At 42.5% G+C, this 27,820-nt stretch overlaps 1 protein-coding gene across 2 annotated transcripts in view; it reads left to right on the top strand.

Moving 5' to 3' along the window:
- LOC118208441 (cadherin-4-like) overlaps positions 1-27,101 on the top strand; it is a 399,806-nt gene extending 372,705 nt beyond the window's left edge. For both annotated transcript variants that reach the window (XM_035383132.1, XM_035383131.1), the window contains exons 10-17: positions 4,042-4,227; positions 8,205-8,458; positions 14,873-15,015; positions 18,468-18,701; positions 19,047-19,280; positions 20,502-20,641; positions 20,773-20,937; positions 21,524-27,101. In XM_035383132.1, coding sequence (XP_035239023.1) covers positions 4,042-4,227; positions 8,205-8,458; positions 14,873-15,015; positions 18,468-18,701; positions 19,047-19,280; positions 20,502-20,641; positions 20,773-20,937; positions 21,524-21,730 — 1,563 coding nt within the window. In that variant the 3' untranslated portion in view covers positions 21,731-27,101. The remainder of the gene's footprint in view (positions 1-4,041; positions 4,228-8,204; positions 8,459-14,872; positions 15,016-18,467; positions 18,702-19,046; positions 19,281-20,501; positions 20,642-20,772; positions 20,938-21,523) is intronic.
- Positions 27,102-27,820: the final 719 nt, after the last annotated feature.

Here is a 27,820-nt window from a genome sequence, read left to right as displayed (position 1 = left end):
TCAGTTCGAAAGCCAACCTCCCGCTTATAGCTCCTGACTGCTGCAGGAGGAAGCACTGCGCTGCTTTGTTTGTTGAATGCTATTATAGCGTTTTTAATTCCTCCACATAAACTTCAAACATATTGTGTGCGTACTAATGGATGGCATTGTTACAGAATCATCGACAAAGACAGTAATGCTTGGCAGGACTGGGACAATTTCAGGCCAGTGAATCTCACCACTGAAAGTAGAACACTAAGAGTGATGCCTATACTATCTGGAAGCATTATGTAAATAGAAAAAAAACAGGAAGAAAATTGCACCCATCAGTTATCAGCAGGCCTATTCCATGTATCTAACTAGTAATATCACTTGTGTCTCTGTTTAAATGGTAGCAGAACGGCATGTATTTGATCTTTTTCTAAAAGGGCAAATTAAATTAATAAAGATGAAGTATATGTGAATTGAGAGAAATTCAAGGTTGTGTCTGATTTTTAATATCTAGGCAAAATTTTTGATTCAAATCTTACTTGTCAAAAGAAAATTTTTAAAATGTGATTAATATGATCAGGTTCAGTCAAAACCAAATGCCAAATGTTACAGAAAGTGCCTTCTGTCCTTTGAGGCAGCCAAGCCTTAGATCCACTCTGATTTTATCTCATGTAGCTTACTGTTCAATAAATTGGTTTGTTCCACAAACAGGAACAACTGCATTACTGCCCATTATGATGCCATTCAAGAGAGCATCAAAGGTCTTAGATAGAAAGCTGAACTTGGCAACATTTTGAATAAATATAACTTAGTGAGCTTTTAAAACTATATCAAATTTTCAGATGTATGCTGTACCTTTAAAAATACTGAATAATCAGATTGCACCCCCTCTAGGTCACCGCCCTCAGAGCACTCTGTTCAATCGCTAGAAGTCACTGCAATAGCATTTTGACAAAAATGCATTCAGCCAGGCAACCTTTTCTACTCGAGTCCCGAAATCTTGGTAATCTTCAGAAATAAAAAGTATTTAGCTTAATCTTCCACAAATAATCTCAAAGCCTGGTTAAAAACAAATTACTGTTGCTTCCAGTATATACTGTATATCAGACCATCATTCACTAGACTTTCCTTCCTAGACTTCACCAGCAGTTGTGTAATCCTATGGTATTTTATCTTGACTCTTTATTTTTTATTTAAGAGACTGCACATGAACATAAGATGTTTAGCTAACCATGTCCCTCCATGGGTGTATGCAACTGCTGACATGTTGCCTAGTGTGAATTGTCCTTTTTAACGATAGTAAATGAAAGAAAAGGTTATAAATGCAAGTCACATTGTTAGTTAAATGTATATAATGTGTTGTTTTCTAATACATTTCCCTGTACATATACACCATTTTCTGAATGAACTAACAGTATATATATATATATATATATATATATATATATATATATGCAGTAATGAAGAACGAACAACATATATGCCAAAGTGGACTTCACTGTGAAATATACATACTGTATATGTGGCCAAAAATGTCTGGACACCCCTTGGTCTGCAGATGTTTTTCATGATTTGGGCTTGGTCCCTTAGTTGCAGTGAAGGCAAATCTTAATGCTACAATATACAATCATATTCTTGATGATTCGGTGCTTTCCCAACAGTTTTGGGAAGGCCCTTTCCTGTTTCAGCATGACAATGCCCGCAGGCATACAGCGAAGTCTATATAGAAATGGTTTTGTCTGTGTGGAACAACTTGACTGGCCTGACTTCAAGCCCATCCAACACTTTTTGGACCATTTGGAAAGCCAATTGCAAGCCAGGCCGAATTGTCCAATCAGTCCCCGACCTTATTAATGCTCTTCTGGCTGAATAGAAGCAAGTCCTTGCAGCAATGCTCCAACATCTAGTATAAAGCCTTCCCAGAAGAGTGGAGGTTGTTATAGCAGCAATGACCAACTCCATATTAATGGCCATTACCTTGGATGAGATGTTGGATGTCAGGTGTCTGCATAATTTTGGCCATGTAGTATATATGATATGAAATACCTCTGGCAGTATGTTCTAGATGAGCATCTCTCTTAAAGTCAGTTGTTTAGTCCATGCAGTTCCCTACTGTTATATGGATCAAACGTGTAAATACAGTTTGATTGACAAACAGACCGAGGAAAAAAGATGGTTGCATGGAAACACCAGTCAATTTCTAAAAGTCCACATTAGATGGATAGATGGATGGAAGGGCAGGATAGATGGATTATATTGTTTCTTATGCCTCCTGTGTCACCATCATTTACAGTTCTCAGAAGCTGGGATGAAAAATGCATCATTCATTGGAAAGGCATCGCTCATTCGATTGAACAGTTGAACACAGGGAAGATCCTCTCAGGCGCATACACATCCCTTTTTATGACAAAGCAGGACTGATGAGCAGGATGTGCTCTACATGGGAACAGGACCCATTAGACTGCTGCTGGTACAAACCCCAATGCTCCCACAGGCACGCACACCTGGTGGAGAAGAGGGGGAAATGATGCGCTATTGCAGTGCTTCCCAAATTATTGCACTGCTATACTTCACTATTGACTATACATTAGCATTTATGCCAATCAGCCCTAACATTGATAATATAGCTGGTATGAATATGAAAAAAATAAAAAGTAACATTAATTGTGTGTTACAAAAACTGTTCGCTCATTAAGTGGTGCATTGGAAACTTTGGGAATCACTGCTTCATTTCCCTCATCTTAAGATGTTCCGCCCTCATGGTGCTTACCTCTGACTGAGCCGTCTGATTCCACTGTTTCTGTGACAGGTGGCTGTTGCTTAATGAGACTGGTGGTGCCCCCAGGCCCTGCTTTGTTGTCCCTGTGTGCTTTCGCATGTGCCTCTCTGGAAAGGTCCGCAGCCTTGCACAGCTCGTTGTTTTGCTAAACCACTCCACGCGTGAATGTGGCCCACCTCCTCTCTCTCCACCAAATGAGAGCTTTCAGGCAGCTGCGTGTCCACTTCATCCTATTAAGGCATTCGACAGGACACTCGCGTCTCAGTATGCTGGTCCCCAATACGGCACTTTACACAAATTCTATTTTCTTTTTCACTTGTTTCATCAAATGATCACACTGCTCAGACTGCTAGGCAGACTGCTGCTGGGGCAGTGAGGCTCCTTGAAATCCAAAACAAGCGCATCAGCCAGTTATTCATGTTTACTTTCAGTGGCTCCCAGTGCTGATATATGGTCCTGCAAACTGCGCATAGTCACTAGGTGCTTCATCTTTTGGGCAGACAGAACAAGTGTCCCATGTATGCTGGAGTGATTTGTCTTCCAACATATGGGCATACACAAACGTTTCTTCTTTATTTATCATTGTGGGTTTTGCTTATCAGGACACAGCAGTTGTTTTTCTAGGGAGGGGACATCTGAAACCCACTCAGTTGGTCCAGCGCTGCAGTGAAAGTCTTTCAAAAGCAAGTCTTGTTTTTTTAACCTCTCCAGTATTTTTGTAGAACAGAAGCCTTTCAATGTTTGTGCTAGAAGTGTAAAGCAGAAAAAAAAAACATTGAAAAAATATACAGACACAAAAGAATCTGCATATTTAATTTGTTTACTGCTTACAACAGTCATGTTGCTACAGGGGTTTGAATTCAATTCCGCCAAGATAATTAAGCCATTACTGTAAACAGCAGTTGGCATACACTCTAAATGGTTTAAGCGTTGAGCAAGGAACAGGGCTTGTGTGTGGTAGGTGTCTCTGATTGCAGCTGTGAGGCTCTGCTTCTTTCCATAAAGATTGGGGAGGGAGAGGCTTTGAGTTTAGTCCGTTGTCGTGATTAGCCAGGCAATCCTAAATGTGAAGGGCGTGCATGTGACATGTCATCAGCATGGGCTCCCCACCTGTGGCAGGCGATATGAAACAGAGGAACACCAACCTATGACATGGGACTCTATTGTGTGTCAATTTATAGTGCACTACATATATGCTGCGCCTATGCATTCAGTTCCACAATCGCATTTTTCATAAGCAGCAGCAGTGCAAGGCCTCGTTTGTGACTGATTCCTTTTGCCCCATTCTGCAGTTCTCGGGAGAGGTTCCGGAGAACAGGATAAACGTTGTGGTGGCCAACATGACCGTAATCGACAAGGATCAGCCTCACTCGCCGAACTGGAATGCGGTCTACAGGATCGTGAGCGGGGACCCCTCTGGCCACTTCACCATCCACACTGACCCTGTCACCAATGACGGCATGGTCACTGTGGTAAAGGTAGGTGCCTTCAAATCATTCATATATTCTTGGATGAATGCTGTGGGCAGTCTCTCCCAGAAATAATTATTTTGGTGTATGATTCTTGATAAAATATTGCCTGCCTACTTTTTGTCAGTTGATCTAAGAGCCGTAGAGCCATGCAGTATTTGGATATTGACAGTATTGAAAAGAAAAACTATTCAATGCATTGTGGCCAGCTTATCCAGTGTTGCTTCTCTACTAAATCACTTCTGAATTGAGCAATGGTACAGTGGCTAGGAAGAGTCTTGTTGTGTCACAGTATTTGAATTATCTTGGCAGTCACTCTGCAGATACATTGCTTTTCTACAGGCCGCAGTAGTCTCAAAGGATTTATATTTCTTATTGAGAAACTTAGTGCGCACCCTCCCTTTCAATAAACTAAGATAGGGCCGCATTCTGCACAGCACTTAATAAATAAGATGTCGTAAAAATGTTACTAGGTGATTATTATTATTATTGTCATTATTATTATTATTAGCTCAGAGTATCCTAAATTACCAGTATCCTCTGGTAATTTAGGGAAGTGCAAGCGGTCACACTTTCCCCCTCCCCCCTGCGCTGTGTGCGTGAGTGGAGCTGCCTGAGTGAGGTGGCTCATACTCATCCTCCATGACACCCACTGGGCGCAGTGAAGCAGAATCGCAGTCAATGTGACTGAGGGCTGAGAGGCGGGGCTGATAGTCAGCAGCAAGGATGTGGAGGTTGGAGCTGAGGGGTGGGAGGAGGATGGGGGGGGAGGGTGTTGGGGGGCAATAAGACCAGTGCAGCAAATTAAATATTGATTTCTCAATTACAAACATGTTCACTTTTATGCACCCATAATATTTTACCTGGTGTTGTAAATTCTGCTGTACAACAATACAGCCTCCTGCAGTTTTACTGCTGTGGGTAAAAGTTCCATAATGCCCTTGTCCCTTGGAGTTTCAGCTGAGAGACGATGGGTGCTGGAGTGTGGGCGGTGAGGGGGGGCTGGGTCACATGAGGGCTGGTCTCGTGGCAGCAGTGAGAGGGTTTAGGAGCTACATTTCTTTACAGCATGTAAAAGAATAATGGCTAACACCCTAATGTCCCTGTGTCTGAAATGACCCTCCATGATTTTTTTTATTTTGATAATGATTTTTTGCCCCTAGTTAAACATTGGTATTTTGCTCCTCTTCATTATCTATAGATGACTGGTTTTATAATCCTCTCTCCTCTCCCTGATATAAAATTCAGCAGGCAGCAGTAAGCTGGAATAACAACCCGAGGGGGGTTATCAAGAGATCATGAAATAAAAGACAGTGCCCCTGGGAGCCTAAAGAAAGAGACTGCAGCATTTACTCATAGAAAGAAGCAAACAACACACTTAAAAAGCGAGAGCAAGCACGCGTTTACGCGCACGCACACACTCTGCGAGACAGAGTGACACCCGACTAAAGGGATGCTTGTCTGACTGGCTCCTATCTGAGAACCCCCCCAAGGGCTATATCACCGTCAGAGACAAGAGTACGGCTTTATTCTTTCACAGCCTCACACATGTAACATAGAGGCTCATGCAATACCAATCAACAGAACCTCTAGAAGGGGCTTATTGAACAGGTACAGTGGTCCGTATTATTAGTCAGGTCATAGTCCTTGCTATAATCATCTATGGTCAAGCATATAACTGAGGTTAGGCCTGGGGGAATGCCAAACCTCTTTACTGTCAAAATATGGTTAGATAAATATCACATCCAGTGGCTGAAGTTCAGATTGAAAAGGCCAGGTCTGAAGCTAAGAGGGTACTACAATTAAACTGCAAACATCGTAGTCCCCGCTGCAGTCCCTGCCCATTGTTTTGTGATGTGCTCAGAGAGTATGCATTCAAAATCTGTGTTCTCATTAGGACCAATATGTTTTGCAATTAACTGAACTAGAGTAGAAAAGTAATATTGCCCAACATATTTACCTTTAACATTTGTCGCAGATTTTACTGCCATTACCAAGAATTTGCAATTATGAGTGGTTTGTTTTCTCATGCATATTCCCTTGTATATAACCAAAGGAACCTTGAACACAAATGCTAATGAACAAAACAGACTACAGGAGGGGACAGAAAGCAAATGTTCAAGGTTAATATGGTAATATATCACCTCCTGTGAATAATTTCTTCATTATTGCATCTCTTTGACCAAACTTTAAAACTTTGACCAACTCTAGCTTTGCCCTGACCCATTCATTATGGGCATTTCAAGTGGCATGCACACTGTAGCCAACAATTTTACATAGTTATAGCCCATTTACATAGTTTTATCCGTATGTAATGTTTCTCAGCCAATTAAGCGCAAACATTTGTGACACCGAATAGAACATGGTAGCTTTAATTTTCGCAGTTTGACTATTCTTATCCACTGTAAAGCATGCTGTCATATACCAGCTTTTTTATATTTTCTGATCCCCTTTGACCACTCAAAGTCAAATGAAAGAGTACTTGTGGTCAGGGAATAGATTGACTTGTTTGTCCAGTTCATCTCCATTGGATCTCTGGGATCCTGCGATGTTTGGTTTGAGATTTGTCTCTAGAGCCAGTTCACCAAACAGCCCATTTCTCCTTTCTTCCACCGCTCGGCATAATTTACATGTTATTATGCCTCGCACCTCGCCCGCACACTCTGTGCTCGTTTAATTAGCAATTAGAATATGTAAATTGTAATGTGGAATGAATATGGAAATAATAGGAGAGAGGGCTCGCGGTGTGTTAGGGGCGGGGGGGGGGTGTGTGTTCGGGATTGGCGGAGACTGGGGTTTGCCTCCCTTCCATCTCCCGCCTGGGGCTCTACACCATCCTGCGCGTGTCCCCTTAATTGCAGACCAAAGCCAGAAGAGCTGTGATCAATAATGGCTTCCCGATGGGCGGGATCAAAGCGGGCGGGTCGTGATCAGAGCGGACTGCGGCTCCCGGTCCCCGGCGCCCCGGCCTCGCACCTCCAGTGCTCGCGCGGCGCCATTGTCACGTCTGTCACTTCCACTCCCCCGTCACCCACGCAGCTTGTTTAGTGCTGCTTTTTATATCTCCGCGCTGTCCATTACGATCAGCGCTGAGCCGCTAACGCAGCGCATGCACAGATGCGCACCAAATTGTTATTGTCGACACTAAACCCGAGTCGCAGCCTAAACCGTAAACCCGCTTATTGTCTGCGTGCTAACATTAGGCGAGCATATATTTGTTTTATTTGAACTTGTAATCGCAGCATCTTCATTAAAGCTGCATAAAACTGTCATTTCACTTTATTCTCAAGTGCCAAATCTTCCATAAGCCCCCATTTGTCAAGTGACACTGCGCGCCTTTCCCACTGCAAGCGTGAAGAAGCCATGACAACATGTTATGAATACTTAAAGCCTGTAAGCTCTGCTCGCTGAGGGATGACAAAAATGGTGATAAGGGTCACTTAAACTTTAATAAAGCCACATACTTTCAGAAAGTATACCAGCAAGCTCTTGTTTTATATGTGTTGGTTTCGTCTCCCTCATGCTACATGTACTTCCACTTCTGTTATGATTGTCATTTTGTTGTTGTATTTATTGCCCTAATGGTGTCTGGAACAAGTAATTCACTCTCAAGTGTTTATTCCTGTTGTACAGGAGAAATTATTTATTGGGGGTAATTGATTCAGATGTGGAGTAGGATGATGCTTGGCTGCCCCTGTACATTTTGAATTGTTTGAATTTTAACTTATTTAAAATTTTAACTTCCCTAAGCTCCTGTCATTCAATGTTCCATTGTGCTCTTTTCATAATGTGCTGTTCATTTGGCGTCACCAAACTTTTGCAGTGGTCCAAAAGGCCTTACAAACATGCAGTTGTGTATGTGTACATAATATAGATAAAAGCCTTAAATATATGTATGTTTTTGCTCTCGCGATTTCACTTCATTTATTTGTTCCTTTTCCTTTCTTGTCTTCATTTTGAATCCTGCCATCCTCTGCGGCTCCCAGCCTGTGGACTATGAGCTGAACCGGGCCTTCATGCTGACCGTGGTGGTGTCCAATCAGGCCCACCTGGCTGACGGCATCGAATCCTCCCCCCTGTCCACCGCGGGGGTCACCATCTCAGTGGTGGATGTCAACGAGCCCCCTGCCTTCCACTCTAACCCTAAGTCCATCCGCTTCGAGGAGGGCGTCCCCCCCAGGACCACGCTCGGCACCTTTACCGCCAACGACCCCGACCGCTTCATGCAGCAGATTGTCAGGTAGGCCTCTGGGAAAACGAGTTAGCAGGCAGGGAGGGACCCTGTCAGCCATGTCAATCACCAGGCTTTGTTCAGTCATGTTGTGGCTTTCTCTGTCTTTTTTCATTGCTGTGGATATGTGGTTGGGGTGGGATGAGCCACAGTTAACCCCACCAGCACGCTGCTAGAAATGGTGAGCCGAGCACCCTGTTATACGGCCTCAGGCGGGTTTCTGACAGCCAGATACTGTGAGTCAGGAGTGACCCTGGCAGCCCCAGCGTTCCAGGAGTTCCGCGCTGGTGAACGTGATCCAAAATTCAGGGAGGAATTGCTGGGTCATGGAGATTTCATGCTGTTGTGAATTAGAAAGAAGTACCATTTCAATTAAATAGCACCAATTACACAAGTAAATTGTCATGCATGCCTCTGTTATAATGTGTAATTTACTAGTGCTGGGTTGGCCTGGGTCAGCCCACTGACTAGGTTTTTCTTTTAGGACCTACAGACACATCCATTGTCAGTCTTCTCTTTTTTCCCACAGTTGTATTGCTCAAGCTGAAGAGTTCACATTAAATGATAATTATCAACTGCTTTAGCATAACTGCTGATGGGATTGTTGATATTAAAAGAGCCTACAGCCAATGGAGGACTCAAAGGATAGTCCAGCATTGTAAGGAGGTCTCAGTTTTGGAGCCCAGTGTCTCTCATACGATCTTATCCGGGGGTGAAAGGTCCCAGTCTAATGAACTGGAAATTTCCACACAGCCAATCCAGTATCACTCTCTCCATCTATTGATTGTCCCCAATATCGAGCCTTCCATTCGCCGGTTCCCAGGGCCAGATGGCAGCGTGCCACCTTTCCAGCATTGATCCACAGCTGGTCTCACAGGGGATAACTCTCGGCTCGCAGGCTCGGAAACCGCTCAGCATTCACCGTCTCTGAATGCAAACAAAATTCAAATAACAAGCACCCCATAAAAACTAACAGGTTAATGGGTATTGGTACACCTGAATAATCATCAGTGATTTTTAAAGAGAAATGCCTCGGCTTGGTGAGATACAGCGCTCGATTGAGCATTTCGTGACATCACATCGTTTAGGCTGTGAAGCACCGCGAGCCACAAAGGACCGGCAATCTATACTGCAGTACATTAAATGTTCGGAGATTTCCTCAGAAGCCTCCTGCATCCTGCCTACTGGTAGCAGCCAGAGTCAAATAAACGAACACCCCGATCTGGCAGTATGGGCTTCAGACGGCTTGATTAATTATTAGCTAATTCAGTTTGGCAATTATCTGTGTGGCGGAACGAGAGATCTGCTGCAGAACAGACCAGAGGGACCGGGGGTACGGAGCCCCCTTCTCTCTCCCCCGGTGATGTGGGTCTGCTTCCTCCATGTCGTTTCTCTGGGAGAAGGATCTAAACAAATTTACCAGTTAATTTCACAGCAAATGAGAGTAAATTGGGTGTACATTTTAATTTAGGAGGTGCAGGCATCACCAGCTGGGCGCGCCTGCTCGAGCCAGATTCGGCCAGCTGTAGAATCACGAGCTGGGGTCCACGGAGCACAGGGCCCGACAGCAGTCCCTCCAGCCGCTTAGCCATGGATCAGCACGAACACTGCTGAGTCTCCCAATACCCGGTTTGTTTGTCTTGTTAGCCCTGAGGAGGGCTCTTCTGTTTTTTTGTCTGATAATTTGTGCCCCCGCTGAGTGTACGCCGTCACTAGCCAGCACTCTTGGCTGCATAGCCATGGGGCGAAGATACATGGAGAAGGATGTTTTTTTGATAGCTGGATGGTCTGAAGTACCAGCCACCCATGCATACACTTAGTAGAAAATAATTATATCTCTTTTCTACTTCTCACAAAGAAATATTTATGTTTTTTTTATTTTTATGCATTTCTGGCTATTTACATTTATCCATAGGTCAGAGTTTTCATAGGTCAGGGTTCCCTGCTTTGCATCAACGGCGTTTTCACTTTCCTTATAGCAGCTGCGGAAACCTTTCCGTTTAGTTTTCTTGTTTATTGGTTATAGCCATTAAGATTATTTTTTGAAGTCAGGAAGCTCATGACATCCTTTTTTGACAGAGAGTTTTGAGATTGCCGTCTTCCCTCTGGGTGGAATGGACTATTCTGGATGTTTCTCATCTTCTATTGCTGGTCCCCCGTGTTGCCTAGCTTGGCCCAGATCAATGGCTGTGTCCAACATGTGAGCCTGGGAGACCGAGTGAGGAGAGCTCAAAAAAAAAATGGAGGGGAGAAAGTGGGGGAGGGAGAACATGACGACCAGTCAGCCCTTGGTACGGGAATAAAAAATGCATGCTGGCGCTGGACTGTGGCCTCCGCCGGGTGTCCTGGGTATTTATGTATGCGCTTTGTTCCGATCACATGCAACGGCTCGTCAGCCTTGTTTGACAGGTACTGCTCTGCCTCCCCCATCAGATAATAAACCCAACACTAAAGGTCAGTATGATGCATGGACATGCTCTCATGCACCCTGCAATGCCATTTTCCCATCCCTCTCTTGGCAGACTCATGTGTTTGTCCTTGTACTCTGCCAGTTCTTTACTGAAAAGAAATGGTGCCTGATTGTTTAGATGCCAACTTTACAGTTTTGTTAAATTAAAAGCTTAAGAATGGTCCAGACTTCATGTGTGGCTTGTGCTATTGAAGTCTCATTTGTAACATATTCACAGCAAGCTATGAGAACATTACTGTGAGGATTATGTGGCCAGTATATTCAAAACACATCCTTTTTTAAATTCTTGATGATTAAGAAGTTGGTGTCTAGGGAAGAGGTCTGTATTGGGCTTAGATAGTTAATAGTGATTAACAGCAATGCTGCAAAGCAAAGCTTCTAGCTTTTGTAGTGTACCGCTACGTTCACCTAGCAAACTAAAACAGCCATATTCAGCCACTTTTCTTCTAATATTTCTTTGCAATAAACAGCACATGAACAATGTCGTTTTATTTCAGTATGTGTTTGCATAAAGTATGTTTGTAAAAATAGAGGAATACATTTTTATGTTATTCCTCTATTCCTTTTAATATTTTAATGTTTGTAATGATCAGAACAGGCTAGCCAGCTAGCTTTAGTGGCATTTTTCTTTTTGTTAAACATGACGTAAATATGTTTTTCGCTGTTCGTGTTGATCAGAACAGGATAGCCAGCTAGCTTTAGTGCCATTTTTCCTTCTGTTAAACATTACGTCAATAAGTTTATCACTCCTGTGCTGTCAAATACTGCTGCTTTAATTTGCTAGTTAAGCATATTGTGTGTTGCCACGCTTCCATTCCAAGTTGGCAGCGGGCCCATACCCAATCTGACCTGATGTCACACAAGTAAAAATAGGCCCAATACCCAGCCTGATAACAAAGCCTTTAACAAACTTTACCAAGATTTTCTTTTAACTGTGAATCATAGAAGATTTTTTAATATATGTTATATCATTGAAAAAAGTAATTTTGTCTTTTTACTTGACCGCTTTCCGACAATTGAATGGCTAGGTGCCTCTTTGTGCTATATTTGTGTTCTGCTTACGTATATTTTCTGCATTAAGTGCCTCCTCTTCCTTGTGATGTTAGCCTCATGCTATTTTTGACCATCTGTCTTCTTGCAGGGGACCCTGTCATTTGTTAATGAGGCAACGTATTCGCAGTGTGATATTATAGATGAAAAACGCTTCATGATCCTTGCATGACAAAATTATTAGCTCATACCCTGGTTGGGGGTAGGGGAAGGAAGATCACAACTTTCTTCTTTGTTATAACCAGCAGTAAACAGTGAGGTGTCTGGGGGGTGGGGGGAGTGGTGCTGTGGTGGAAAGTCTTCAGGCTGGGAAACAGAAATCTGCCCAAAAAGCCTGTTGTTCCACAGATTGTTTAAAGATTTGGTGTTTTGAGTTAATTATCTGTAGACTCGGTGTGCACATTAAGGATTGAATGAGTCTCAGGATTGAAATTTAAACTAATTAAAAGGATTGGAATTCTGCCTCTCTGACCATACCTTCAGACGGGTACATAGACAGAGCGATAGTAATACCTATATTTAATGAGCTTTTGTTTGCAAATTAACTCTGCCCATGCAGCAGAACTCCAGAAGCCTTGTTGTACCTCCCCCCATCTTTCCCCTCGTTTCTTTCTCTAGAAGTCCTCCTTTTGTGGGGGTATGATAAAATAGGCCTTCTTCCGAGGTGTTCCAGGCATTCAACCTTGACAATTAAGTCTATATATTCATTATCTGGTGGTAATTAAAGACTACTTGCGCCTGAGGGTCAGTGATGTGCTTTGCTGTGAATCCCCCCCCCCCCCCCCCCCCCCCCCGAAAGAGGCAGAAAAATGTCCTGCAGCACTGCGTTCACTAATTACTCCAGCAACAGCAATCACGGTTCCCTAGCCAACCAGCAGGAGAGGAGGTCACATGATACCACCTCACTCAGCCTTGCAGTCATACTCAAGGATAAAAACCCCTCTGCACTCCTTGCATTTGTTTTCATTTGAAACAGCCACTTACCTTATGGTCCGCACAGTAATGCTTCATTAACAGTGGCCACTTTGAGTCAACCAGGCAGCTGTTACAGTTGATGCCCACAGCCAATTAAATGGAGGACAGTTTTTCCCACATTTTGAAAAAAATAATGTCGTCATCCAGTTGTTGAACAAAGAGCATAACAGTTTAATTAACTTTCCTTCAAATGTGACATAAAGCTGGAAATTAATTAGTGGAAGTGGCTTTTCAACAGATTGAGGCAATGTAAGCCTGGACCCTGGACTCAGCTGACTGGTTATTAATGAGTCCATTTGTTTTTGATAGAAAATTTTTTTTATTAGCTACCAGATACTTGATCTAATACAGTGAACACTAGCATATGCTACTATTATGGCATATAACTGTTATGCACTGATACTCCTTATAAGTTTTATAAGATCTGATTTAAGTACTGTTTGAGGAACTTAATTAATGTACTGTCTTAAATAGTGAAGGCTTGTCACCTGGGGATTAGACCTTTGCAAAATGTTTTAAGGTTGTTTGATGTGAATCCTGCTTTAATGTTTTTAGATATATATTTAGACCTTTCATTTCAGGGAGTGTGGGATATTCACTTGTTTTTTGTCTGTCCAGTTTATATACACACACATCTATACACACTCCTGCGTACATTTAACTCTGCTCCCTCTTCAACAGGAATCATGTGCAAGGCCAGCCCTTGTTGGGGCAGTGCCTTATATTTGGATAGGGAATTCATAGGCTTTTGGAGCCTTTCAAAGACAGAGGTCTGCTCAAGTAATGATGCTGAGCTGATGGCAAGAACAAGAAACAGGAGGGACCGTTCCAGTTCATACAGATTACAATACATACCCTTCATGCTGCAGTAATGACATCACACTGTTGTATGTTACAGACACATGGGAAGAACTAGTGAGCATGGTGTGTTTCAAACGGCAAAAAAGTAAATATGTCGTATTCTGTTACTGCTACCCAGTTTTGTTGTTGTTGTTGTTGTTGTTGTTGTTGAAATGACTGACATGGCCCCTGTGATTACAATTTCACACACCACAAGCCTTACGTGGGGAGTCACGCCAGCCTTCATGCTATCCCTGTCATGTTTGCTCCCTGATCTTGTGCCGTAGACATAAGGAGGCGGATCTGTGGGGTACCTGCAGCTTTATCCCTGGTTTCTGTATCTGGGCAGAGAGATTAGGGAACGCGCATGTTCCAACATAGGCACGGGCCATGTGATCATTACCAAAACTGTGGGCTTCTCCACAGTGGGGTTCATATCCCACTGATTCTTATATCCCTTTGCAAAAAAACATTTCTTCAGAGTGCAGGACAGAGTGGCATGGTGTTCTGTCCCGACCTGCCAGATATGATCTGAACAAAGGAATTTGCAAAAGCACAAATGTGTAAATTAGACAAGTGAGAAGCTTCTGTCCTCAGTGTACAGCTGGCGGGAAATAAAAAAGGCTGAAATAAAGAACAGGAAGAATCAGTAAATCCTCTGTATTATTTCTATCCCCCCTTCTATATTTGCTCTCCTTTTGTCCTCCGCCATGCCCCATGTGTTAAACAGAGGAGATAATTGGTTCCAATGAGTTGTACATAAGAATGGAAAATTAGGTGAAATTGACTGTAGGCTACAGGCTGCCAGCTGAAGAATAGAATTCGATGGGAGGTTGAACAGTGTGAAGGTCACACTGAAATTTCTTTCTTGTCTTTGGGAACAACTTAATCAGTGCTGATGGTGTGTGTGTATTTGTGCGCATTATTTAAGGGGAGCAAATGTACATTTTTGAGGAAAGAATAACCAAGGCATCACATTTAGCTTTATTAATCCCAAAAGTAAGCTGCTTTGAAGAAGGCTTTTCAGTCCTAGACCACTGGGGGCGGAGTTTAAACCACGCTACCATGCCATTTTCTCCTCTTCCCAGGTACTCCAAGTTGACCGATCCAGCCAACTGGCTTAACATCAATGCCAGCAATGGGCTGATTGTCAGTACTGCTGTTCTGGACCGGGAGTCCATCTACGTGAAGAATAACATCTACGAGGCCACCTTCCTAGCTTCGGACAATGGTGAGCATCAATGTGTGTGTGTCTGTGTGCCTGTTTTTAAGTTATTCAGATGATGAAGTTTCCCTTCCCTATGTGGATATATAAAAGGCTATTCCTAGGAGGTGTGGAGGATAGGACCACCATGGAGGGTGCATTCTGTGTTGCCTTGTGATCCATACAAAAAAATTGATCCATCAAGCAAGAGGTTTGCTTGCACTGCTCTTACTGTGAGGTACACCAATGCTGGCTCTGGGAGGGGGCAATGAGAAAAGTTGCTTTTGAGCAGAGACTGTTTAGACCAACAAGCTGTTCATAGCTATTGATCTCTAAACCTCTTTCCCAACTCTGAGTTCTCTTTTCTTCCAGTCACATGAATGAGGCTCTGGCTGTTTGTTCCGCACAACCACAGCATGAGCTCAACAGAGTACAAATTCAATCACAGTAAACAAACATAGTTGGCTTTTTCTGCAGCGGAAGCAAAAAAAAAAAAAAAACACATTTTATTTTATTTTTTTCCCAAAGAGAACCTTATCAGTGCGGCGCAGTGCATTTGTGTATTTACCTAAACTTGGGGACAGCTTTTTAAATGTGATTGACATTGCCAGTGTCCATGATGTGCAACTTCCTTGTGTTTTCAGAAAAAGGGATTAGACTGCAAACCCATTAGGGCCGCCACACTTCTGTCACCCAAAAGTGCATTACCATCGCAAGTCGCCTCTATTTCTCAGCGAGCTGTGACAGTTTCAAAGGCTTTGGCGGTCTCGACACGGCTGGATCTGAAGTTTCCACACGCCTCGCTCTCTGGTTTGAATTGACCGCTCCCTTGGCAGGGTTTCCTGTGGTGACAGGCCGATGAGCAATGGGGGAGGCCTGTGAGGGCTGCCCTCCCCAATAGGAAGCGGCACATTTGAAGTCATGGCTTCGCCTGCCTGCCTGCTCGCTCAAAGAAGGGGCCTGACTCCAGAGGGGGGTGGGGGGAGGGGGGAGGGGCTGGGGGGGTGGGGTCGGAACGGATTCATTCGCTCACCATGTGAGACATGGTTGTGAGGCGCATTAACTGGTGAATTAGCTGTGTGAGTGCAGACAGTCTGGGGTGTAGTGGGAGTGTCAGCACCGATAATGCGAAGGGGATTATGGTAATGGGAGCTGGGGGTGATGGCATTTGGAGAGTAAACACTGTCAGAGAATACATTAAAATCGCAGCCATCGTTGTCATAATCCGTTCGGCACAGCTTTTAGAAAACCACTCTCTTTGTACCTATTAATAGTTTGTTTTAACCTGTATTTTTTTTTTCTTCACTATTTTTTGGAGTAGAATAAGTAAAGGAAAAGCTTGCTGGGAGCCTTTTTTAGGCAAAATAAAGCAAATATTTAATACAAATCCCTTTGAGGAATTTACACAAACATAATTATTCATATAGGTATTTAAAACCTGTGTAGTGCTTATATCAGCTTGAGAAAGCCATCACTACATGTCCCACGTACAAGATTATGATTAACAAAGTCAAGAGTCTAAGGAACCGGTGGAGTGGGAGTTACACATAAATGTAAATCCCACTTCGCCAGTTCCTACTTGGCGTGCTGAATGTATTAAGTGAATTGCTCTTTCTTAAGATACATTCAGCACGCCTGTGTAGATAGATAAATAATTATAAAGCAGACCTGATTTGCAAAGAAAACAAGGCAGGATCAATCCTATAAGTAGTCTAGACTAGTGTAGAACACAGTATAGTAGCACTAGAGTGAGTATAGTAAAACTGATGAGCCTGTATAGTATGGTGTCTATAAAAAATTTCTAAAAATAATTGTGCATTCAAAATGGTGAGACTGAGTGTAATTCTCCTGAGTATACACCCTCCCTGGATGCATCGTGCAGTTATTGTGCAAACTTGTTGTCAAAGTGAAGTGCTCACTAAATTACAGCATTATTTTTTCTTTCCTCAGGAGGAATTTTGTTATGTTAGTCTCTTTACTGACTGCTCTCTTTCCCTCCCTGCAATTTAGTATGTGACAAAATTAATTAATTTAGTCATTTCAACCCTAAAACCACTTGTCTGTGTACATTGCAAGTCATATTGTGTTTTACTATCTTAAAATGTTTGTCAGGAATGTCCCGTATTTTGTTTACTGTACAGTATGTCACACAAAATCTTCTCCACTTGGGAACAGTAAATGTAATTCACAAGTGATGTTCTCTGTCCATGCCCCATGCTCCTCTTATGAACAAGACAAAGCACCATATAAAAAGACTCATAAATGTAAATAGTACCTCCTTGCCTGCCATTAGTCAGGCTATCCATAACTGCTTTTTCTTGAAATGCATCAAGCAATCAGCATTTCTGCCATTAAAGAAATTGCATCCACATCAAAATCTCGGTTACCAAGCCTCTTATGTTCCTCCAATAAGTATTTAATGTGTTTATGCTGTTCGGCTACTTTAACTTGAGCTATTATTTTGCACTGTAGCCGTGTTAAATTTCTAAATCTTTTGGTTTTACATAAATCTGTTTAAATGTTATGCTTCTTATCTTAATAATGAAATATGCTATCTGTCAATTACCAGGGAAACATTAGTTTAGATTCTGTAGAATTGCTGTGAAATTGTGATAATTAGAGCTGGCTTAAGGCTATTTCTCTCTCAGACTGTTGACAGTCACTGACGGCACAAAGCTGAAAGTTCATGGCTATCTTGAGGAATGGAAAGCACTGGTGTTTTGTAATTCTGTGTCTCTGTCCTAGTTGTAATCTTTGTCTGTGTTCTGGCTCCCCAATTGCTCAGGGCAACCATTGAATCTGTCTGCATCTATTCTGTCCCTCTCTGCAAATTGTTCCTATTGTCCTCCTCAATCAATGCAAATGACAGATGTTTGTGTGGTTTTTTGTATGTCAGATTGCAGAGAAAAATGGCCATTATCAGAGGCAGATGGGTCTGCCTTACAGAAATGCGGATATATAAAAAAAAATGCAGTTCAGTCAAATATTTATGCACCATTTTATTTTGTTCTATTTTTCATCATTGTGCATGTCTTGGGTGCTTTTGTATACTTAGTTTTATTTTTTGCTTTTTTGCAGCAATGGTTGTGATTTTTTTCCCCTACAGAGAAAGTAGTTCTGAATGGCAATCAGAATTCTTATATTTCTATCACGTAGAGAATTATCCTGAGGCATTGCTGCTTTCCAGCAGCCAGTACAGCTATACTTTGCCGTCCGTGGAATAAGCTTGCTCCCTTTAGAGAAAGGAAAGCATTGTTCCGGCAGAGCATTGTTTGAAAAGGGCAGTCAGAAGTCTTATCAGCGCCGTGTGAGGGAACTAATGGAGACAGATGCCCGAAACTGTTTGCTTAATTCCGTGCTCGCTGGTAATTATAGCCTCCTTTCAGCCAGGGCTTGCTTTCTGACCTGATGCGTCTCTATGACAGCGAGTTTGCGCTGGAGCTTGGGGTCTGACAGGAGCTGTAAATCTGCCCCCACAGGCTCTCCCCCCGCCAGCGGCACCGGCACCCTGCAGATCTATCTGATTGACGTGAACGACAACGCCCCCGTGCTACTGCCCAAGGAAGCGCAGGTCTGCGAGAGGATCAACACCAACTCCATCAACATCACGGCGGCCGACGCCGACGTGGACCCCAACGTGGGGCCCTTCATCTTCGAGCTGCCCGTCTTCCCCTCTACTGTCCGACGCAACTGGACCATCTCCCGCCTGAATGGTGAAGGTTCTCCTGCTGTACCCACTCCCAGCACCCAGCTCTCCCCAAATTGAGCATTTAGATGACAGTTGGGCCATTTTGTTCCTGAGGGGATGGTGTGCATGCAGGTTTTTAGTTCAACCAGGTCGAGTTAGCTTAACATTTTTGCTACATCAATACCAGTTTACAGATAGAGTAGATCACAGGACAACTTTTTAAAATATCGGCACACACCTACCCACCCATGCTATAGTCTGTCGGCATTATGTGTGAGAGGCAAGTACCAGGCCGCAGGGGGTGATGGCAGTCATTTAGGTTGACATGGATGATGTTTTTAACCTGTCTGCTCACCTCTCTGGCCTGCAGGTGACTACGCCCAGCTGAGCCTGCGGATCCAGTACCTGGAGTCCGGCGTGTACGATGTGCCGGTGATCGTGTCGGATTCGGGGAACCCTCCGTTGTCCAACAGGTCCATCATCAAGGTGAAGGTGTGCCACTGCGATGAGAACAAGGAGTGCACCACCATCGGTGCCGTGGCAGCAGCCGGCCTGGGGACCGGGGCCATCATTGCTATACTCATCTGCATTATCATACTGCTTAGTGAGTGACCCGCCCTGTCTCTCTCTCACACACACACACACACACACACACGCACGCACACACACCCACACACACACGCACGCATGCACACACACACACACACGCCTCATTCTCACCCAAATGCGCTCACGCTCACTCGCTCTAAAACTACTACAACACCTGGTTGTTTCAGCCACGCCACTGGAGCGATGAGTGTGATACAAAGGTTTTAAAAACACTGGCAAATAGCAGTGTTGGCAGGACCCCTGTGAGCAGGGCACCATTGCCAGCCTTTGTGTTCTCAGCTGGAGCTTTTCTGACAGGGGCTTTGATACACTGTGAACCAAATCCTTCTAATTAAAACAGAATCCTGCTTCTCTCATGAGTAAACAAACAAAATATGTTTTATTTTTATAGTTTTGCTTGGTATACCAACGGTATTTGGACAGTGACACAATTTTTGTTGTTCGGCCACTGTACTCCAGCACATTGGATTTGAAATGAAACAATGAGGTTAAAGTGTAGAGAGTCAGCTTTAATTTGGTAGTTACATCCATACTGGGTGATCTGTGTGGGAATTACAGCACTTTTTAGACATACACCAGTGCCCTATGGTTGGTACCAAAATTAATTGGACAAACTGACGTAATCTTAAATAAAGTCATGTTTATTACTTGGTTGAAAATCCTATACATTCAATTACTACCTGAAGCCTGTGACCCATAGACATGACCAGACACTGGGTATCTTCCCAGGTGAACCTCTTGCAGGCCTGTGTCTGATATGGATGTAAATACCCTCAAAATATATTAATATAATACCTCATAAAATATAGGAGTTTAACTACTGATGTGTTGAAGCATGGTGTGATGACGTGTTTCTTTGGGTCTGTGTGAAAATGTTGTGTGTGGTGTTCCTGTATGTCAGTGTGAGGATGTTGTGTGTGGTGTTCCTGTAAGTCAGTGTGAGGATGTTGCATGTGGTGTTCCTGTAAGTCAGTGTGAGGATGTTGTGTGTGGTGTTCCTGTAAGTCAGTGTGAGGATGTTGCGTGTGGTGTTCTTGTAAGTCAGTGTGAGGATGTTGTGTGTGGTGTTCCTGTAAGTCAGTGTGAGGATGTTGCGTGTGGTGTTCCTGTAAGTCAGTTTGAGGATGTTGTGTGATGTTGTCGTGACGTCTTTTATGTAAGTCCACATGAGAATGTTGTGTGAGGATTTTGTGTGATATTTTATGTTGTGTTCCAGCCATGGTCCTCCTGTTTGTGGTGTGGATGAAGCGCAGGGAAAAGGAGCGCCAGACCAAACAGCTGCTGATCGACCCAGAGGATGATGTCCGAGACAACATACTTAAGTACGATGAAGAGGGAGGAGGGGAGGAGGACCAGGTGAGTTCAGTTCTGTTCTCTCTCTCGCACGCACGCGCACATGCGCACACATACACATGCACACGCACACATATACACACACACACACTCTCATCTCTCATTTATCTCTCACTCACCCTCCCTCTCACCAGGACTATGACCTGAGTCAATTACAGCAGCCCGAATCTTTGGACCACATCATCAGCAAACCCCCAGGGGTTCGGAGGGTAGACGAGAGGCCCGTGGTCCCTGAGTCCCAGTACCCCATTCGGCCAGTCGTGCCTCACCCCGGGGACATCGGGGATTTCATAAACGAGGTGCCATACAGCTCTGCAGTTTCATACCAGCAGCAGTTTGAATACTACTCTAGAAAAATGACTCCAGAGTTATTTTTTTCTCACTCCCTCTACCATCTGTGGAGCAAAATACAAAGCAGTGCTTGAACTCTTCGTGGACTTCACTTTCCATCAGCCACTTTGAGAGAGATTGTGCACTGGACGTCTTGATGCTTAGGCTGGCGCTACATGCTAATTATGGTGGATAACAGCAGGCTAATAGAAAGTGCCTGGAAATGTAATGCATCGTAACTTGATAAGGAGTCAAAGTCTTAACACACAGGAGAAACCATTTTTATTGATTGATACTATCTTGTTTAGTAGTGTACTGTCTTGTTGACAGTAGCCAAAATGACAAAGCCAAGACTGGCTGAATTGCCTGTTCTTGTTATCAAATGTTTTTATGTTCTATGTTTTTATGTACTCCACTCTGAGTCATTAGGTAGACAGATGGTGGTACTTTACACACGTCCCACACAGCACAGTCGAGACGCTTATGGGCCCATATTCATAAAGTATTCTCAGAGTAGGAGTATCGTTCTGACAGTCGTTTTTCCACATCCCACAGGGCCTGAGGGCAGCAGATAATGACCCCACAGCGCCGCCCTATGATTCGCTGCTGGTGTTTGACTACGAGGGCAGCGGCTCCACCGCCGGCTCGGTCAGCTCCCTCAACTCATCCAGCACTGGGGACCAAGACTACGACTATCTCAATGACTGGGGGCCTCGCTTCAAGAAGCTGGCCGATATGTACGGGGGAGGGGAGGACGACTAGGCCCCTCCCCTGGGAAGAGACCCCCCCCCCACCCCCACCCCTCGCAGGCAACACTCTCCAGTCACAGGCAGAACCTGAAACTCACATCACCAACTGAGGACTGTACAAAGAGGCAGCTTTGTAACCTATCCTCTCCTGCAGACAGTATTTGAAACCCTTTCCTTTATTTTTGTCTTTTCTTTTTTATTTGCTATATTTAGTAGCAAGGCTTCCTTCTGACTTTTTTTTACGTTTTCACTCTGCTTAAACACAAGCTGTCTACTGCATGGTAAAGCGAATTGCTTCTTGTCTTCACCCCTAATGTTCCACTCCATTGCAGACAGCTGGGAACACCTTTTCCCTTCATCACTAAAGAGGGTGTGAAAAGGCCTTCTTTCTTAACTTGAATTCTTAGAACAGAAGCACTGTTGTTATAAAGTGCCTTTTGTGGTGCATTTTATTGGATTCCCTCTATCTCAGGATTGGTTGCCATTAGAATGGCTGTGTTTGACACGCTTTCATTCCTCCCCCTCGTCTCTCTATGATAATCCTGAATGCCCAGTCCTTACCATGATGAAACTAAGCCAAAATTAAAAAAAGAAAACACTGCTTTTGAATTTGTTCTTTTAAAAACAAACTGGGCAAGGGTTATCTTTGTAAGGAAACACTAAACATGGATGTTTTAAAAGTGCTTTGTGGAGGTCATACAATAACTGTATCTTTCAGTGTGAGCTAATAAATGTTTCTCCTGCTGGCTCATCCAGCTCAGACGTGTAGCCATATTATGGGTAAGATAAGTGATTCAGATTCATGATCATCATCATTCTTAATATTGTACAGTTGTTCTCTCGCGTAGGGATTTATGAGCAAAAGCGCTGTCCTGTTTAATTGGGGCCCTAGGAGCTTGTGAGTCTGGAGGGCCAGCGGTTTCCCTGGTCTGTGCCACTTACGGCTCATCCAGGTGTGGTGAGCGTGTGATGGAGGAGGAGCAGCAGTGTGCTAGCACATGTAGCTCTTTTTGAAAAGGCTTTAAACAGCTTGAGAAACTAATGTGAAAGTGTAGAAAAGAGGATAGATTTTTTTTGTACAAAACTGTTTTCTCTTTTGTTTGATAAATGACTTGGGAAAAAATGCATGATTTGTATCTCCCCCAAAGGTTTTCAACCTGGCACTTAATATTCAGTGGCCAGATTGGTTAATGTGGTTGAAGAAAACTATAAACTGTAAAAAGACAAAAAGGGATGTAAAATAACTATTTTTGAAGTACCAGGAAACTGCAACTAGTCTGTGTCATGCCTTTTCCTGCTCTATAAATTTGGAGAATTACTAAATGATTCCATGCTTCAACTTTTTCTTAGATTCTTTCGGCATTTGTTTTGCAAGATTTGTTCAATTGTTGTAAAATCTGTATTTTGATACACTACTACTGATGCAATTCCAATTTCAATCCTGAGTACACATCCCCCAAAACAACAGCAGTTATATAAAACTTGTGGGAGAAAATGGGAGCTTTTACTGTCTTTGATGGTAATAGTGATCTTTTTTCATTTTCATCCATATAAATATTGAATATGTGTGTTAGAAAATAAAAGTTGAAAAACTGCACAAATCATAGCAGTTTTATTAACTAATACTCTATCTTACCAGGACTACAGTACCCATTGCAGCACCAATAAAGACTCATTTGTCACTCCCTCACTAATATGACAGTATCTATACAAGATCATTTGGCTCTCTCACAAGGACTACAGTCCCCATAAAAATCATTCAACTGTCTCATAAGGACTACAATATCCATAAAGAATCATCCAGCTGTCTTACCAGGACTACAGCACTCCATAAAGAGCCATTCTGCTCTCTGAGATTAATAAAGAGCCGTTTGAATATGTAGAGCTTATGTATCTAGTGAGTTGTGGTGAAAAGGATAGAAGAAAAGAAAAGACTGAGGCGCTGTAACAATATAATATGCAAACTGTATTTGCCTTTCAGTTCTCAATCTAGAGTTTATGCACTCTTACCCTACAACAAATGAATTCATTCTATCTTTACCTCTCCTGACCTGCCACTATACGCATTTGGCTCATTTTGCAATTATCTGGAATATTATCCGAGTGCGGATGAAGGGAAATGGACATATGGTTGGTCATCGCTATATGGCCAAAGCTATATGAGCATGAGATACTATGGACCTAGGAGCCACCTAGTATCCTGTTCCACCGCACTTGTGGCAATCTTCTGCATGTGTTTTTGTCGTGACTTGTCATGTGATGGTCTCTATAATGTTCATCTGCAATGAGTGTGAGTGCAAGCAGGGAATAGGAACAGGGGTCAGGTGATAAGATCCACTGATGCTCCTTCCAGCCTGCAGGTTTTCTGTTTCTGAGGATTGGGGATTTATCTTTTCCTCAATTTATCTATTAATTAAGCCATTAAATAGTTTTAATGAAGGGGCCTCCGATTTGCTAGTGAGAGTTGAGCTGGTCTACAAAACCACCAAGCTAGCCTCAACATCTCTATTTCTAATTCCACTTTTTGATGGAACCGGGGGGGGGGGGGGGGGGGGGGGAATTGGGAAAATGCCTTACTGAGCAGAGGGAGAGAGCAGTGAATATGCTTGGTGAGGTCTGCTTGAGGTAGCAGTTAGAGGTTTGGTTTTGGAGTAAATATGCCTTTGCCAAACCACGGAGGGGAGGCTTAAAAAGCTGCACTAAGTGCTCCAAAGTAAGAGCGGCAGGTCTGTGTCATAACAGTGTCTCTCCAATGGGTGAACAACAGAGTGCTGATGCCAGAATGGGTAAATTAATGCCATTTCATGTCCACAATAGCTTGAAAGAAAAGAAGTGGAGAAGCCAGTAAAAAAAATTGTTAATTGGTTTTTGTTTTCCACTTTTCTACAGACATGTACAGGGTAAATACACCTTACCTTTCATTATTTCCATCTTTAAAATTTTTTAATTGTGTGTACACACTTTTTTATATACATTACATGACATTTTTATTTTGTGAATAAGTACTTGTAGGCATCCCTTTTGATTTGTGTTGTGTTTTATGTTTTATTTTTAAAAAGGCATAATTTCACCCCAGAATTCAGGATACAAAGTCTTAGATAAAAACCCCTGCCTATATTATTTTACTCTCTTCCATTTTAAAGAGTTGAGTACAATGTTCCAGTTCCTGCCATGGTAGAATGTCCAGTCCCCAAAGTTATCCAGCCATGCCCTATATCTTACTTACCTTGCTGCTATTTTGACAGGCCTTTTCATTGTTATTCTGCCACACCATGCATTGTGTAAAGCCTAGTGATTGTCTATAGGTATGCGGTGGAAATTATCTGAAAGTCCACACACACTATTTGGACTATGTATACTGGATCACAAATGGGATAGAGGGGTATAACTGCCCAACAAAACAATCTTCAGGACAGAATCCTACTTCATTTTGACAAGGATACCACCTACTCCCCTCTTCCCACACACAAACACACAAACCAATATGACCACCCAAAACCCATCCATACTAACATTCTTCCTCAACCCAAGATCGCAGTCACAACCGAATAAGCCATATTCATTTCAAGGAATACCTTTTTTTTCATGACTACCATTACTAACATGTTTTATTTTTAATTCTGCTTTGTTGTGAATTTGATCACTCATCCTAAAGAAACGCAGTGCCCTTTAATAGCTGAAACTGCAGCTCAAGCTGAAATTATGACATTTTTATTTGCAGTGCTAGTGCTGCTTTGCTCAGAGACAGAAATAGAATTGGCTGTGGTAACTGCCGCTCGTTCTCTTTGATGATTTTCACTGTCATGTAACACCTTGCTCTTCTGAGAGCGGGTGAGAGAAAAAACTAAATAGACATCTGCAATAGTTAGTACCTTTGAAGAAAATTACATTTTTGCATTTGACCAAGAGCAAACCTATAGGAATGTTTTTTTTTCTTCTTTCACTTCATCACTTGCACCAGAACCCAGCAGTTTATTATGTTGCAGATTAAACAATAATTGGCTGGCTTGCTGACTTTGTTTGCACAACAGCCTCTTATACTTTGAACTGTCAATCATTTAGTCCTTCATCACACACCAATTACTGTAACAATTATCGTAACTATAATCATGTTCATGTTCAGAACACTAAAAACAAAAGAGAAGGGCAGACCTTTACCTTTCCTCGTAAGCACCCTCACTTACAAATCTCTGGAGGCTTAATACAGGTTAATGACCTGTCTACTGGGGCCAACAGGGGCCTAAATTAACATTAAGCAGATTCATATAAAGGTGTATTATATTTGCCACTCACAGAGCCAAACTGAACAGATAAAGGATTTAACCTGGATCTGCTCACCCATTTTGAGCCAGTGAATGTTCAATCTCTGAAAAACAAGTACTTTTTGGAGCTCATCATTTTCCTTTTTGCAATCTTTTTTTTTTTTTTTTTTTTTGAAGCAGAGTGTATGAGGGTTCTGCAGTTATGCTTCTCTTTATGGTGTACCTTCTGCTACCAGCAGTTGCTGTGTCCTCTCTAACTGGCGCAGTAGTGCTGTCTGTGGGTGCTGGACGTCTGTGTGCGTACATGCCTGTTTGTATGTGACTTGCTAAGCATCACACCCAGTGCCCACCGCAAGGTTTGCATATATTCAGTTTCCCAGGTACTCTCTCAAGTGTGATGCTGGCCTTTTGAAAGTAGGGCAAAGTTACTTTGCAGAAGACTGCAAATCCAGAAAGCTTATACAAGCCCATGGAGTGTGCAGAATAATAAACAGGAAACTTCAAATGGGGTAAGGTTAGCATTAAGGTAAATTTACAAAGAAAAAAATATTGTCTAAATTGGCGTCACCCAATGTTACTCACTTTTGTGTGTACATAATGTTGTAATTGCTTGAGGCTAAACAGATCAAGTTAGGCAAAGTATACATGTACAATTGGAGCTTTTTTGCATGTCTTTTTATAACAGACAATTATATAGTAATTATTATATTGAAAATTTTAAAAGTGTAGCAGCCCGCATGACAGTGGTTGTTTTCCAGAAAGACTTCTGGTGTGTACCATAATCACACTGATACAACAGAAAAAAATACAAATAAAAAGTATATAAAAAAACAATCATTGCACAGTTAACAAGTTAAATACTTTTTTTGTAAACTGTCAACAGCACAAATATTTTGTATTGTTGTTTGTACCATTTTGTACCAAAAAAGAAAAAAAAATCCACAAAAAAAGGGAATTTTTTTTGGTTTGTTTGTTTTAAACGTGTGTTTCTAGTGCCACTGCGGTCTTGGTTCCAAATACATAAGCAGCCTTGCTGATTAATCGTGTAAAATTAAAGCTGAACTGGTAACCTAATGCCAGCTCCCCTGTGTTATAAATAAAGTCCCCCTCCTTTTAAAATGCTCCACTTGTCTGTTGATTTTCTTCCAAGATCTTCAATAAAGGTGCAAATCATAGGGAGCAAGCAGGAGGGAACAGTCCTATTTGACAATGATTTGCACTTAGTTATTGACGGGTTTAATCCACTGTTTTTAATTCAGTGCTGATGGACGGTTGCGTATCTAGCAAACAGCATATGAAGCCTGTTCTGCTGGCTCAGCTGCCCTTCCCATACTGGGGTACTGTCGTGAAATGGCTGAAATCACATGCATGCACATCAGATGCCCCTCGGGAAGCATCGTGTGCCTTGCTAAGTGGTGCACCTTGCACCACACTAAATCCTCCAACAGATTAAACAACTGCACTACAGTATATCTACCACTGTAACACACATGACACCGCTACACATTGGTCTGGATTAAATCAAAATTTGTCCAGAAATTTCACTTACAAATAAGCTAAATAAGTTAAATGAGTAAAACAATCATTCCCATTTTCATTCCTGTTTTCTGACATTATGTAAAAATATTCTAGGGAAACCATTAATTAATATCACATAGAGAATTCAGGAAACAGAGAATTTAATTGAGAATTTAGAGATTTATAATGCCCATATAATTTAACATATAACAATCAGCAATCATATCTGTCTATGGATATGTTTAAAATGACTTTCAAATAAAATGTTACGCTTGTATATTAGCATATCAAATAGTTTTATTTTAAATACTGTCAGCAAGTTG

This window comes from Anguilla anguilla, chromosome 11 (genome assembly GCF_013347855.1).
Source record: "Anguilla anguilla isolate fAngAng1 chromosome 11, fAngAng1.pri, whole genome shotgun sequence".
In the NCBI taxonomy this organism is placed as follows: domain Eukaryota; kingdom Metazoa; phylum Chordata; class Actinopteri; order Anguilliformes; family Anguillidae; genus Anguilla; species Anguilla anguilla.
Note: the sequence above shows the minus strand (reverse complement) of the source record. Positions and strands in the feature narration are given on the sequence as shown.